The sequence below is a fragment of the Mustela lutreola genome, chromosome 11, assembly GCF_030435805.1.
Source record: "Mustela lutreola isolate mMusLut2 chromosome 11, mMusLut2.pri, whole genome shotgun sequence".
Lineage (NCBI taxonomy): Eukaryota > Metazoa > Chordata > Mammalia > Carnivora > Mustelidae > Mustela > Mustela lutreola.
The window spans coordinates 61806379-61819856 of NC_081300.1; the positions used below are offsets into that span (position 1 = coordinate 61806379).

Below are 13478 nucleotides of genomic sequence, written 5' to 3' on the forward strand. Positions count from 1 at the left end.
CTTACTGTATGGAAATAAAGAGATGTTACAGTCGTTTTTTACTTATTCCGTATTTGTTAATGCTATTTTTTAAAAAAGATTTATTTATTTTAGAGAGTGCATGTGTGTGTGCTCGTATGGATTGGGGGAAGGGCAGAGGGAGGGAGAGAGAGAGAGAATCCTCAACCAGATCCCCTACTGAGCTTGGAGACTGATATGCGGCTCAATTCCAAGACCCTAGATTATGACCTGAGCCAAAATCAAGAGTTGACCAGTTAACCAACTGAGCTACCTGGGTACTCTGTTATGCTTTTTTTTTTTTAAGATTGATAGCAGAAAGTTAAATATAGAACATTTGTGCTTCTATTGAAATTATTTTAAGGTCCTATGGACAGTGAAAGCCAGAAATATTCATATAGAATATATATATATATATATTTTAGATTTTGTTTATTTATTTTAAGAGAGAGAAAGCAGGTGGTGGGAGGGAGAGGGAGAAACAGCCTTTCCGCTAAGCAGGGAACTTGACCCAGGGCTTGATCCCAGGACCCCAAGATCATGACCTGAGCCAAAGTTAGATGCTTAACTGACTGAGCCACCCAGGCTCCCTGTGAATATTTTAGCAGTCAAAATGGTACACACATGAAATAGGAAATGTTAAACACAGAGTAATAGAGGAAGAGTAGATCTACAAATTTGTATTATATCAGGTTTTAGAATTGCTGAATACTTCAGTTGTCTAAGAATACTAACATGCCTTTAACTGATATTTGAACCATTTGACTATTGATGTATGGGGTCCTACTAATACTATTCATTGGTTATCAAGGTGATTTGGTAGATTGGGATGAAAGATTTCATTTTTTTGGAGTGCTTTAAGAATTTTCATCACAGTAAAATTGAGAGGTATGTATAGTTTTTGGACTAGTTCTTGTATTGGTTTTGGTGGTAAGCCTGACATCTTTTATAAAAGTCAGGCACTCTTATTATTCCATAATTATTTTGAATTAGTTAGGTATGTTATAAGCTAAATGTTTAGTTTTTAGAAAGAGAATACTACAAAAAGTGAGTAATTTTTTTTCATATGAACAAGTGTTGAACTTCCTTGTATTAATTAGAATTTAAAATGTCTGCTATTCAGTGTTTAGTCAAATTCTAAAAATAATCTTCACAAACCTATATGAACTTTCTAAAATATCAGACATATATTCTGATATAAATGAAATGTTCACCAGAAGTTACGAATTAACTACATAAAAGAACATGTAATAGTTTATAATAATGTCAGGCAGTTGTTAGTAGGTATTAGGTGTAACAAACAGTTCATGCTGTAGTAAAAATGGAGAAATGATTATTATGACATTTTTCTCTTTTAGGGGAATTTTTAGAAAAGGTACGACAGAAAAAAAAACGTGATATCACTGTTTTGGACCTGGGATGTGGTAAAGGTGGAGATTTGCTCAAGTGGAAAAAGGGAAGAATTAACAAGCTAGTTTGTACAGGTAAGATAATAATGACATGGGAAAGAATAATTTGTGATCCATCAGGTAATTGGAAAATAAACAGAATCTCAGTATCACATGACACTAAAATATCTTAGAAGAAGATATCTGTGGCTGTGTTTGAGATGGGTGTTTTTTCAAATGAGTTTTGAGATTTTACTGATGGTGTTACATAGTATAGTTAATGAGCCCAGGATAACTTGTCCTCCCTAAAAGGAGGGAAGTAATCAAAGGTGGAGTCATGTAGTCATGTGTAAAGCACAAACTTGAAACTTCCACTGGGCAAAGATAGGACAGTTTCATCATCAAAAAGAATAGTGATTTCAGTGGATTGAAACACATCAAATAAAAGAAAAAAAACCTGTTGTTCACCCTTGGAGTAAGCTAGGAAACTTATTCATCATTCTGCAATTCATAAATTAATGGTTGGGGTATCTTCCTTACCCGATGTGAACTGTATTTCAAGATGACCAAATGGTTGAAAAGGGAAATTCCACTCTATTAAAAACTCAGAATGAATAAGTGCAGTAGCACTGATGAAAGTCACTATTTTCCATCTTTGATGAAATGATAGATCTAAGCAACAATCATAAAAAGTTGCTAAAGCTATTAGGTGAGAGAGGTTGATGGAATTTAGTAACTGAATGAATCAAGCACCTGAACCCACTAATCAGCCTAATACTAAAGTGGGACAAGCAGATGTTATATTCTTCCAATGAGGTGAAGTACATACCACCTGTGAAGTTACCTAAATTAGCACTTAACTTTTTTGGTTTTATAAACACTGTATACCCTTATTTTTAAGATTGGGGACCACAGGGGCTCCTGAGTGGCTCACATGGTTAAGCCTCTGCCTTTGGCCCAGGTCATGATCTCAGGGTTCTGGGATCGAGCCTCGTATCAGGCTCCCTGGTCAGCGGGAAGCCTCCTTCCCCCTTGCTCTCTGCCTGCCTCTGCCTGCTCGTGATCTCTCTCTCTCTCTCTCTCTATCAAATAAATAAATAAAATCTTAAAAAAAAAAAAAAAGATTGAGAACCACAGAAAGGTACTGTATATGTGGCTATAGCTATTGATTATAGAAATTAAAATTGAGAATTAAAATAGTATTTTTATTCATTAAAACAAAGTTTAGCAAGAAGACTGGCACTTAAAATATTTTTCCAAATACTTTTAGAGTCTGGAATAATAGGAGACAACTGGGTTTTCATACCTGTTTCTGCATTCACTGTGTTGAGATGTGTTATTTGAAAAGTAGTTGTAAGATGAAGGGCTACTTTAACAGTCCTTTCAGATAATTGAGCATATTCATATTTCATACTGTATCCAAACTTCACAGGTAGTAGTTCCTTAAAGATAGTTACAATGTAGCATCTGAATCTGTGTCAGTGAAATTTTTGTATTCTATTATACTTAAATCCATTGGTCTGTCTTGTGCTTTGAATGGATTTTCTGCCCTGCAAGATTTTGTGATATTTGGAAAATAATGTTCACTAAAGTTATGCAGATCTTCTAAATGTTGACATCAAGAAATCACATTTTTTTAATATTAACGCCAATCAGAAAAGTTTTGAGTATTGGGAAGACACCCAGCCCATGGTGGTAGAAGCAAGTGTTTCAAGTTGTAATTCTCACTTGAAATCTCACTTTATTCATTTTCAAGAAAATGTCTGCCAGATTATAAAGTCTAAATAACCAGTTTGTCTGTCAGTGTTGCTTTCAAGTGAAAACACTTGACTGTGAAAAAAAAAAACAAAACAATGAGATACCACCTCACACCAGTCAGAATGGCTAAAATTAACAAGTCAGGAAATGACAGATGCTGGCGAGGATGCAGAGAAAGCGGAACCCTCATACACTGTTGGTAGGAATGCAAGCTGGTGCAACCACTCTGGAAAACAGCATGGAGGTTCCTCAAAAATTTGAAAATAGAGCTACCCTATGACCCAGCAATTGCACTACTGGGTATTTACCCTAAAGATAGAAACGTAGTGATCCAAAGGGGCATGTGCACCCGAATGTTTATAGCAACAATGTCCACAATAGCCAAGCTATGGAAAGAACCTAGATGTCCATGAACAGATGAATGGATAAAGAAGATGTGGTATATATATATATATATATATACACACACACACACACAATGGACTACTATGCAGCCATCAAAAGAAATGAAATCTTGCCATTAGCAACAAAATGGATGGAACTAGAGGGTATTATGCTTAGCGAAATAAGTCAGACAGAGAAAGACAATTATATGATCTCCCTGATATGAGGAAGTTGAGATGCCACGCGCAGGGTTTGGGGACTAGGAAAAGAATATATGAAACAAGATGGGATCGGGAGGGAGACAAACCATAAGAGACTCTTAGTCTCACAGAACAAACTGAGGGTTTCCGGGGGGAGGAGGGGAGGGAGAGGGTGGTGGGTTATGGACATTGGGGAAGGTATGTGCTATGGTAAGTGCTGTGAAGTGTGTAAACCTGGCGATTCACAGACCTGTACCCCTGGGGCTAATAATACATTATATGTTAATAAAAAATAAAAAATTATATAAAGAAAAAAAAGTGGCCAGTATAGCTCACAACACAGTCACACCAGTCCTGTTCAGACTTCACTAGGGAGTACAGATGTTCTGTTACTTTCCATTTCATTACACAGAATATTAAAAAAGAGCCAAGACTTAATAAAATCAACTGTTACTGCTTTATCAAGAACATTTTAAAATGAAATTGGTTTTTCCTCCATGCTAGTTTATAATAGTGAAGAAGATATCAAGTATTACCTGTATCATTTGGTACACTACTAGCTTGTATTCATGATAAGGTGCCAGCTTTACTTTCCAGTGCTTTTGCAACATCATTGCAAATCCCACCACAGGAAAAAGCAAGTAACTTTTTATTAAGAAAAGATAAACTTGATATTTTCAAAGCTGGGCCTTGATATTTTCAAAGTTGGGCCTATAGTTTACATTTTATAATTCAAATTGGAGTCTAAACTTTCTGCATTTAACTTGGAATAAGCATTTAAAAATCATGGTAGAACTTTTCTGTTATCACTATCTATTGAGAGGGCTTTTTATCTTTTTGAAAAATAATAAGGCACTTACATTGGAAGAGATACTTTTTGTTTTAAAGGAAATAGACCTTTTTTGCTCTTACTAAGGATAGATTTCTTGCTAAATGTCTAGATTTGAACCATCTTAGCATTTACATCTTATCTCTGTGGGCCTTTGTTGCCAGTTACTAACGCCTGTCCTACTTCCAGATATTGCTGATGTTTCTGTCAAACAGTGTCAGCAGCGGTATGAGGACATGAAAAATCGTTGTCGTGATAACGAATATATTTTCAGTGCAGAATTTGTAACTGCTGATTGTTCAAAGGTACGGAATGTTTTTCAGTTTGTCAATTTATGTTTAATATTTTTAGTTTGGCTGAGTGATGTGTTTAAAAAGCAGTTAGTTCTTTTAGAATGTACTTTGAAACACTATAAGTCTCAGGACATGTATTTTCAGTTTCAGCTAGAAATTCTATTAATGATAAATTTCCTTAGATGACCCACTGAGTACTTCTGGGGGATTTTTACTTCTAGTAATCTGAAGTTTAGAAATCATTTGTTGCTTTTCTATTCAGACAAGATTTATTTTCCAGTATTTTAAAATAGAACTGAACTTACATTTTGTTTACCTTGTGATTTATTAGGGTAGTTTCCCAATATATCAGAATCTGATGTTTTGCACTTTCCACTTGTTTCTGAATTTCTTAACTATAAAGTTTAATAACTACAGAGGCGTTATGAAAGTGAGAAGGAAAAATGGTAGTATACTGCTAGAATGTTGGAAACCTTTAAAAACACTGGCACTTTTAAAAAGTATCCCAAAGGCCAGCTTTGTGAGTGTTTGGTTTTTTTAAATCACAGTTATTGTTTGATATTTTACTTTAGCCTTGAAGTAAAGCCAAATAAAAGCATCAACTCTTTTAAATGTCATATTTGGTTGATAGATTTTGAAACATGATTTCATCCTTAGTTTTTAAATTACCTTGAAAATGGGAATCAAATTCTGTTGAACCAGAAGGAAAAGATCATTTCATTGTGGACCTCATTATACATAATGAGAGAAAGAATAGGTAGTTGGGAGGACATATCTACTTTATTTTAAGGACCCTAATTCTAGAAATTAATTGGCAAAAAAGTTTTTATATTGTAGTTAACATCAAAATCCTGACCCATTTTAATTTTTAATTTTGTTTCAGGAACTTTTGATTAACAAATTTCGTGACCCAGAAATGTGCTTTGACATCTGCAGTTGTCAGTTTGTCTGTCATTATTCATTTGAATCCTATGAGCAGGCTGACATGATGCTCAGAAATGCTTGTGAGAGACTGAGCCCTGGAGGTTATTTTATTGGTACTACTCCCAATAGCTTTGAACTAATGTAAGTGCTTTTGATATATTGTTGTTTATAAGATACTCAGAATTAGGCTTATTGTAAAGTAGCAAATGTTTATCAGAAATAGAGTTCATAAAACATGCCATGTAGATCTTATAAGGGCTGAATACTTTGATAATGTATTTGAGTAGATAGTCAACATTTAAGGTTAAAACGTAGATTTACAGATGAATCTTTAAAACATCTTTATGGGTAAATTGGAGACCTATGCTATACCCAGCCAGAGGCTGTAGTGCTACTCAAAGACGTAACTAGTAGTCACGATAATGAAGTGAAGCCTGTTTCCAGCCTAATTTTATTAGTGAGCATGTGAATGATCTGTTAATGTATTGCTTCTTAAAAGTAGTTCAGATCCAGTTAAAAAGCTGATCAGGTATCTTTTTAAAATTGCATCTTGTAGTTTTTTCACATGCATAATCTTATCAGAATAAGTCTGAGCTAATAAAGCTTTAATCTTTTTATTTTGGTTTGGGGATAACCTTTAATAGAAGACGCCTTGAAGCTTCAGAAACAGAATCATTTGGGAATGAGATATATACTGTGAAGTTTCAGAAGAAAGGAGATTATCCTTTATTTGGCTGCAAATATGACTTCAACTTGGAAGGTGTTGTGGATGTCCCTGAATTCTTGGTCTATTTTCCATTGCTAAATGAGTAAGAATGTCATTAATCTGTTACTTTTCTCTTTTTGCCTTAAGAGAAAGAAACAAAATTAGTATTTTTGTTCATTCCTTATTTTAAATGGAAACCAAAGAAAAAGTATAGCCTTGTAAAAAGAAAAAAGAGAAACTAACCTCAAGCTCAGGTTTATGCCGTAGCTTCTTATACCTTGCTTATTTAGTTTTCTTTTAACCATGGAATTACTTTATCCTGTAGATAAGAAAGGGAGACTTTGTTGTTGCCTTCATCTTGTGGCAGAAAATACCTGGCATTGAAAATAGTGAAATGTATTTTTTTTAAACTGTTAGTAACTTTGTAATATAAATGAGTCTTCATAAAGCAAAACTCCTCCTTTGATGAGGATAGGTATTGAAAGTTGTTTTACATTTCACTATAGCTTTGAACTTTCGTACGTCACATAGGCAGTGTTGATAATAAGATCCTGATTCAAGAATGTATTCCACTCATGCACCTGGTTCTAGGTGTCCTCTAGCCACTCAGGTGCCTTTAAAATGAAAGGTTTTTTTAAATGCTAGGAAGCCCTAGCAATTTTTGTACTTAATTTGCTTAATGGTGATACTCATGTATAGTCACAAATCATCACTATAATATAAATTTTTTAAAGACTATTTAACAGTTACACATTCAGTGAGACAGGATCTGAAAAATGCATAGGATTCTGAGATATTCTTTTGCAGTTTTATTAAACTGAACAAAAACATAGTTAGCTTTTGTATGGCAAACCTATTCAAATTGGACAAATTGAGTCTTAGTTCTTTGTAATTTTGCTATTTCTAAGGTGTACAACTTGATTTTATTTCTGAAGGCTTATTTTGGAGACTTATGGTAGAAAGTGAACTGCCTAGAATAAAAGAGACTCTTAACTTACATTGTCTTTCCAAGAAGGGTTAATTCAAATTATGGGGAGCACTGTCTTACATATGCCTCTTACATACATATCCCAGTGGCTCTCACACATATTCTTTTTCATTGTCCTTTCATCTCATAAGCCTTCTTGTTGACTATTTAAGAGTTATTTTCCCTTCATCTCCTCCTCTACCTTCTACCTGAGATAATCCTCCAGACTCCTTATGTTGTCAACAAATACAGATACTATAAACTTTGACAAATGCAGTAGGAAAAAAACAGTATAACAGGGAGATCTCATGTAATTGAGTTATTTAAGGAATCCACCTGTGAAGAAGTGATGTTTAAGTCAACATCTAAAGGATGAAAAGAAGTTTGCCAGTTGAAGACTAGAAGGGAGAATGTTCCAGGTATAGGGACAATATATGTGAATGAGCTGAAGGAAAACCATTGTGTGGGTTGTAAGGAATCGGTGCCCAAGTGGCGCAAGATGAGACAGCATTGTTATTATTATTTTTTTAAAATAAGGTCTGTGCCCAGTGTGGATCTTGAACTCATGACCCTGAGATCAAGAGTCACATACTGTGTAGTTGTATGGACTGAGCCAGCCAGGTACCCCAAGGAACCATTTCTTATAGATGAGTGCATTAGAGGCCATGCAAAAGGCTTTTGAATTGTGTTCTATTAAGTGGGCTAGAAAGCCACTGCAGGGCGTAGATGAGGGAAGTGACATGTATGTATTTTTTTGAAAGCTCAGTCTGGCTGTAGTTGGAAAATTCATTGAGGGAGAATAAGAATGAAAGCAGGGAAACAAGCAATGTAGTATAGCTTAGTGGTGGTGATAGTTAAAGCAAGATGGTGGCCAATGAAGTGTTAAGAACTTCTTGAAGAATATTTTATAGGTAAACAGAGGATGTAGTGATGTGTGCAACATTGGAAAGAGGATGGTGGCATGGAGAACTCTGAGGTTTCTGGCATGAATCATGAGATAGATTTACTAAAGTAGCAAAGATTGGCAGAACAGTCTAGTGGGGTTCAGCCTTGATTTGGAAGTTGGAGAATACCTGTGACGCATCCTGGTGGAGATTTCTAGGAAGCAGTGGAATAAATGAGATGACAAGAGAGAGCTGAGCTACAGATGACTGTTGGCATGCTGTGTGAAGTCAGGAAAGGGAAAATGAGTAATGCTCTGGGCCAAACTTGAGAACATTAGAAGTTAGGTAAAAGAAATTTGTAGAACAAACTGTGCAGAAGCAGCCCAAGATGTGGTTTAAAAATTAATACTGTATCTTGTCAGAGAATCAAAGAGATGAAAGAGGCTCTTTTAAGAAGGAATGGTAGCTGTCCTTAATGCCACTGTGAGGGATCAAGTTAAATAAAATGGAATTAATAGAAAAGTGTTCCTTATAGATGTTCATCCCCATCTCATAGCTTTCATTTTATTTCCTGACCTATTTGTTACAGTAATAGAGTTTCCTGTGACCCACTGAGATTTAGGATGCATGTTATCTTATAGATGTAATTATTGGCATGTTACTCTTCGTTCATTTTGTATTCTCCTGTTGTGAATTTATAATAGTTTTTTGATGATCCCCAGACATTGTCACTGTTATGTGAAAGTAAACTATAGAGGAATTATAAATATTTTGGAAACATTTTCATTAAGTAATCTGTTTTGGACAGAATGGCAAAGAAGTACAACATGAAACTAGTCTACAAAAAAACATTTCTGGAGTTCTATGAAGAAAAGATTAAGAACAACGAAAATAAAATGCTGTTAAAACGAATGCAGGCCCTAGAGGTAGGTGTTTAGAAAAGTTTAAACATTCCAGGTCTCGGTAAACTTGTTTGACTGTTTCTGGGATTCCTTTCAAGGCTATATAGATGCTCAATATTTATATAAATCGCAGATTATTTTGTATCACTATAGACTCTTCAGCATCTAGGACAGAGCTCATTACAGAAACTTTCCTTGGTGGGTACTCAGGAAATACTTGAATGAATGAAAGAGTGAGTGAGCAGTGTTTCCATCAAATTCTATTTTCTGGATAGTATTGCTTTTAAATAGGATTTCTTAACCTTAAGGCTATTGGCATTTTAGACTTTAATTTCTTTGTTGTTGGGCACTATTCTATTCACACTAGGACATTCAACAACATCTCTAGCATCTGTTGACTAGATTTTAGTAGCACCCCTGCCCCCAGTTGTGACATTCAAAAATGACCCCAGACATTACCAAATGTCCCCAGGGGTGCATTATTGCACTACTTCTTCACAGGATTGCCCTTTCATTAACATTACTCATTTAAAAATCTTCCTGGCCAGCGTCTATGTTGAGATCATACCATGCCTAATTTTGTTCTTTGCTGACTATCTAGCAAAATTCTGGTCTTTTAGACTATATTGTTGCTGGGACCTGCTTCTGGACTCCTTCGTGCTTTCCCTAATTGTAGCAATGACAGTTTCTATTCAGGTTTTAAATATAGTGGATAGCCATGGACTAGTTTTCCTTACGTCCTTTTTCAGTATTTAATTAGTCTAAAATGGTGAGTGAACATTTTTATTTTATTTTTAGATTTTTTTAAATTTTTATTTATTTGACAGAGAGATCACAAGTAGGCAGAGAGGCAGGCAGAGAGAGAGGGGGAAGCAGGCTCCCCACTGAGCAGAGAGCCCGATGTGGGGCTCAATTCCAGGACCCTGAGATCATGACCTGAGTCGAAGGCAGAGGTTTCACCCACTGAGCCACCCAGGCACCCCAACATTTTTATTCTTGATCAACAGGATCATATTAATCAACTGATCATTGAACTTCTTCAGAGAGTTCATTCAACTTAGAATTTTTTTAGAGTACTTTAAGCATACTCATTATTTTGCTAATTACCCCACAAAGTAGGCAAAACAGTGACCATCCATATTTTAAAATGGGCAGTCTGAGGCCCAGAGAGGATATGTGACTTGTTCAAGGTTACAAAGCTATTAACCTTCATACTTTCTTTTTTTTTTTTTTTTTAAAGATTTTATTTATTTATTTGACGGAGAGAGATCACAAGTAGGTAGAGAGGCAGGCAGAGAGAGAGAGGAGGAGGAAACAGGCTCCCTGCTGAGCAGAGAGCCCGATGCGGGACTCGATCCCAGGACCCTGAGATCATGACCTGAGCCGAAGGCAGCGGCTTAACCCACTGAGCCACCCAGGCGCCCGAACCTTCATACTTTCTTTAGTTTATATAGGTGATTTTATTTTTAAAGATTTTATTTATTTATTTGACAGACAGAGATCACAGGCAGGCAGAGAGGCAGGCAGAGAAAGAGGAGGAAGCAGGCTCCCCACCAAGCAGAGAGCCCGATACAAGGGCTCAATCCCAGGACCCCGGGATCAGGACCCGAGATGAAGGCAGAGGCTCAACGCGCTGAGCCACCCAGGCGCCCTGAGGAAGCGTCCATTTTAAATCCTAAATTATTTTTTGAAAACATTAAACCACTAAAATGTTACATTCATCATTAGTTGTATTTCCTATATTTTAGAATTAAGAATATTTGTATTTACTTTATGTTAGCAGGAGAAGCTTGTTTTTATTTTGAGGGAGAATAGAAAACTAGAAAAAGTGTGTGTATACAAATCAACACACACACACACACGCCTGTAGGGTGTCGTCTTTCCTGGTGCTTTGCATGTACTAAAACATGTACTTAAACAGCAAACAGCCGAATTTAGTATCTGAGCTTATTGTAGGATGCATATAAAGAAAGAGGAAAGAGAAGATAGTAAAGTAGACATTTCCGGATCATTTTCTTCAAAACTGATTAGGGAGATCTGGGTGTAAACTGAGTCCTTGCCAGCTGATTTGCTGCAAAAAGACAAAGTAATTAAAAAGAATATGTAAGCTTTGTAGAATAAATGGTTGTTAAAAATATTAAGTATTCTATATAGTTCATTCTGTTCTGATGTACATGTATTACAGAGCAGTTCATTTCATAGTATAAGGGGATGCTACTTGAAATGGTTTAAAAACAATGCTTGAGCCAGGCTCCTGGGTGGCTCAGTCATTAAGCACCTGCCTTCGGCTCAGGTCATAATTTCAGGGTCCTGGGATTGAGTCCTGCATCAAGTTCTCACTCAGCGGGAAGCCTGCCTCTCCCTCTCCCACTCCGCCTGCTTGTGTTCCCTCTCTTGCTATCTCTCTCTGTCAAATAAATAAATAAAATATTTTAAAAAAATAAATAATAATTGAGATAATTTGAATAAACATTTGACCAACTTAACCTTAACAACAAATCAGTGTGTGTGTGTGTGTGTGTGTGTGTGTGTGTGTGTGTGTGTGAAATATGGAGACTGCCCATAATTTGGAGACTGGGTTATTTTCGTTACCTTCTTGAACTCCTAGTGTTCTCTCTTGACTCAAGTTTTTATCTGTATTTTGTTTCTTTAAGTTTTTTGTTTTTTTTTTTAAGATTTTATTTATTTATTTGACAGAGAGAGATCACAAGCAGGCAGAGAGGCAGGCAGAGAGAAAGGAGGAAGCAGGCTTCTGCTGAGCAGAGAGCCTGATGCCAGGCTCGATCCCAGGACCCTGAGATCATGATCTGAGCCGAAGGCAGCGGCTTAACCCACTGAGCCACCCAGACGCCCCTTAAGTTTTCATTTTAATCACCAAGTGCTCATCAGGACAAGTGTACTCCTTAATCCCTGCCCATTGTTTCACCCATCCGGCCCATCTATCTTTCCTCCGGTAACCATCCATTTGTTTTCTGTAATTAAAAGTCCATTTCTTGTTTTAGTTCTTCCTTAGTGATTTGGATCCCTTTTATTTCTTTTTGTTATCCGATTGCTATGGCTAGGATTTGTAGTACTATGGTGAATAAAAATGGTCAGAGTGACCATACTTGTCTTGTTCCTGACCTCTTAGGGAAAAGGCTTTCGGTTTTTCCCCATTAAGGATGATGTTGGCTTTGGGTTTTCATATATGACCTTTATTCTGTTGAAGTAGGTTCCCTCTAAACCTACTTTGTTGAGGGTTTTTAGCATGAGTGGATGTTGTACTTCGTCAGATGTGTTTTCTGCATCTATTGAAATGATCATGGTTCTTATCATTTCACTTATTGATGTAATGTATCACAACTGATTCATTTACCCCAGGAGTAAATCCCACTGAGCCTGGTGAATAATTTTTTTAAAAATGTATTACTGAACCCAGTTTGCTAGTATTTTGTTGAGGATTTTTGTGTCTATATTCATCAGAGGTATTGGCCTGTAGTTCTTTCTGTGTGTGTGGTGTCTATCTGGTTTTTGTATCAGGGCAATGCTGGCCTCATAGAATGAATTTGGAAGTTTTCCTTTTCTGTTTTTTAGAATAGTCTGAGAAGTATAGATATTAACTCTTTTTTAAATGTTTAATAGAATTTGCATGGAAGCCATCGGTCCTGGACTTTTGTTTGTTGGGAGTTTTTTGATGACTGATTCAATTTCTTTGCAGGTTCAAATTTTCTATTTCTTCCTTTTTCAGTTTTGGTAGTTTATAGATTTCTAGGAATTGGTCCATTTCTTCTTAGCTGTCCAATTTTTGGCATATAATTTTTCATAATGTTCTCTTATAATTATATTTCTGTGGTGTTTGTTGTTACTTTGCCTTCCTCATTTGTAATTCTGTTTATTTGGGTCCTTTTTCTTCTTGATGAGTCTGGCTGGAGGTTTATCAGTTTTACTGATTTTTTTCCAAAGAACCAGCTTCTAGGTTCATTGCTTTTTGTTTAGCTATTTTTTTAGTTTCTGCGTCATTTATTTCTGTTCTGATCTTTATTATTTCCATCCTCCTGCTGATTTTAGGTTTTGTTTGTTGTTCTTTATCTAGATACCTTAGGTGTAAGGTTAGGTTGTTTATTTGAGAGTTTTCTTACTTCCTGAGGTAGGCCTGTATTGCTATAAGCATCCCTCTTAGAACCGCTTTTGCTGCATCCCAAAGGTTTTGGACTGTTGTTTGTTTTCATTTACTTTTTTTTTTCTTTTATTTCCTGGTTGACCTGTT

General features: G+C 36.0%; 1 protein-coding gene across 1 annotated transcript in view; it reads left to right on the forward strand.

Moving 5' to 3' along the window:
* Positions 1 to 13478, forward strand: part of RNMT (RNA guanine-7 methyltransferase) — a 34473-nt gene that overhangs the window by 6667 nt on the left and 14328 nt on the right. The window contains exons 4-8 of the mRNA XM_059138899.1: positions 1356 to 1481; positions 4746 to 4861; positions 5733 to 5914; positions 6418 to 6582; positions 9139 to 9256. Coding sequence (XP_058994882.1) covers positions 1356 to 1481; positions 4746 to 4861; positions 5733 to 5914; positions 6418 to 6582; positions 9139 to 9256 — 707 coding nt within the window. The remainder of the gene's footprint in view (positions 1 to 1355; positions 1482 to 4745; positions 4862 to 5732; positions 5915 to 6417; positions 6583 to 9138; positions 9257 to 13478) is intronic.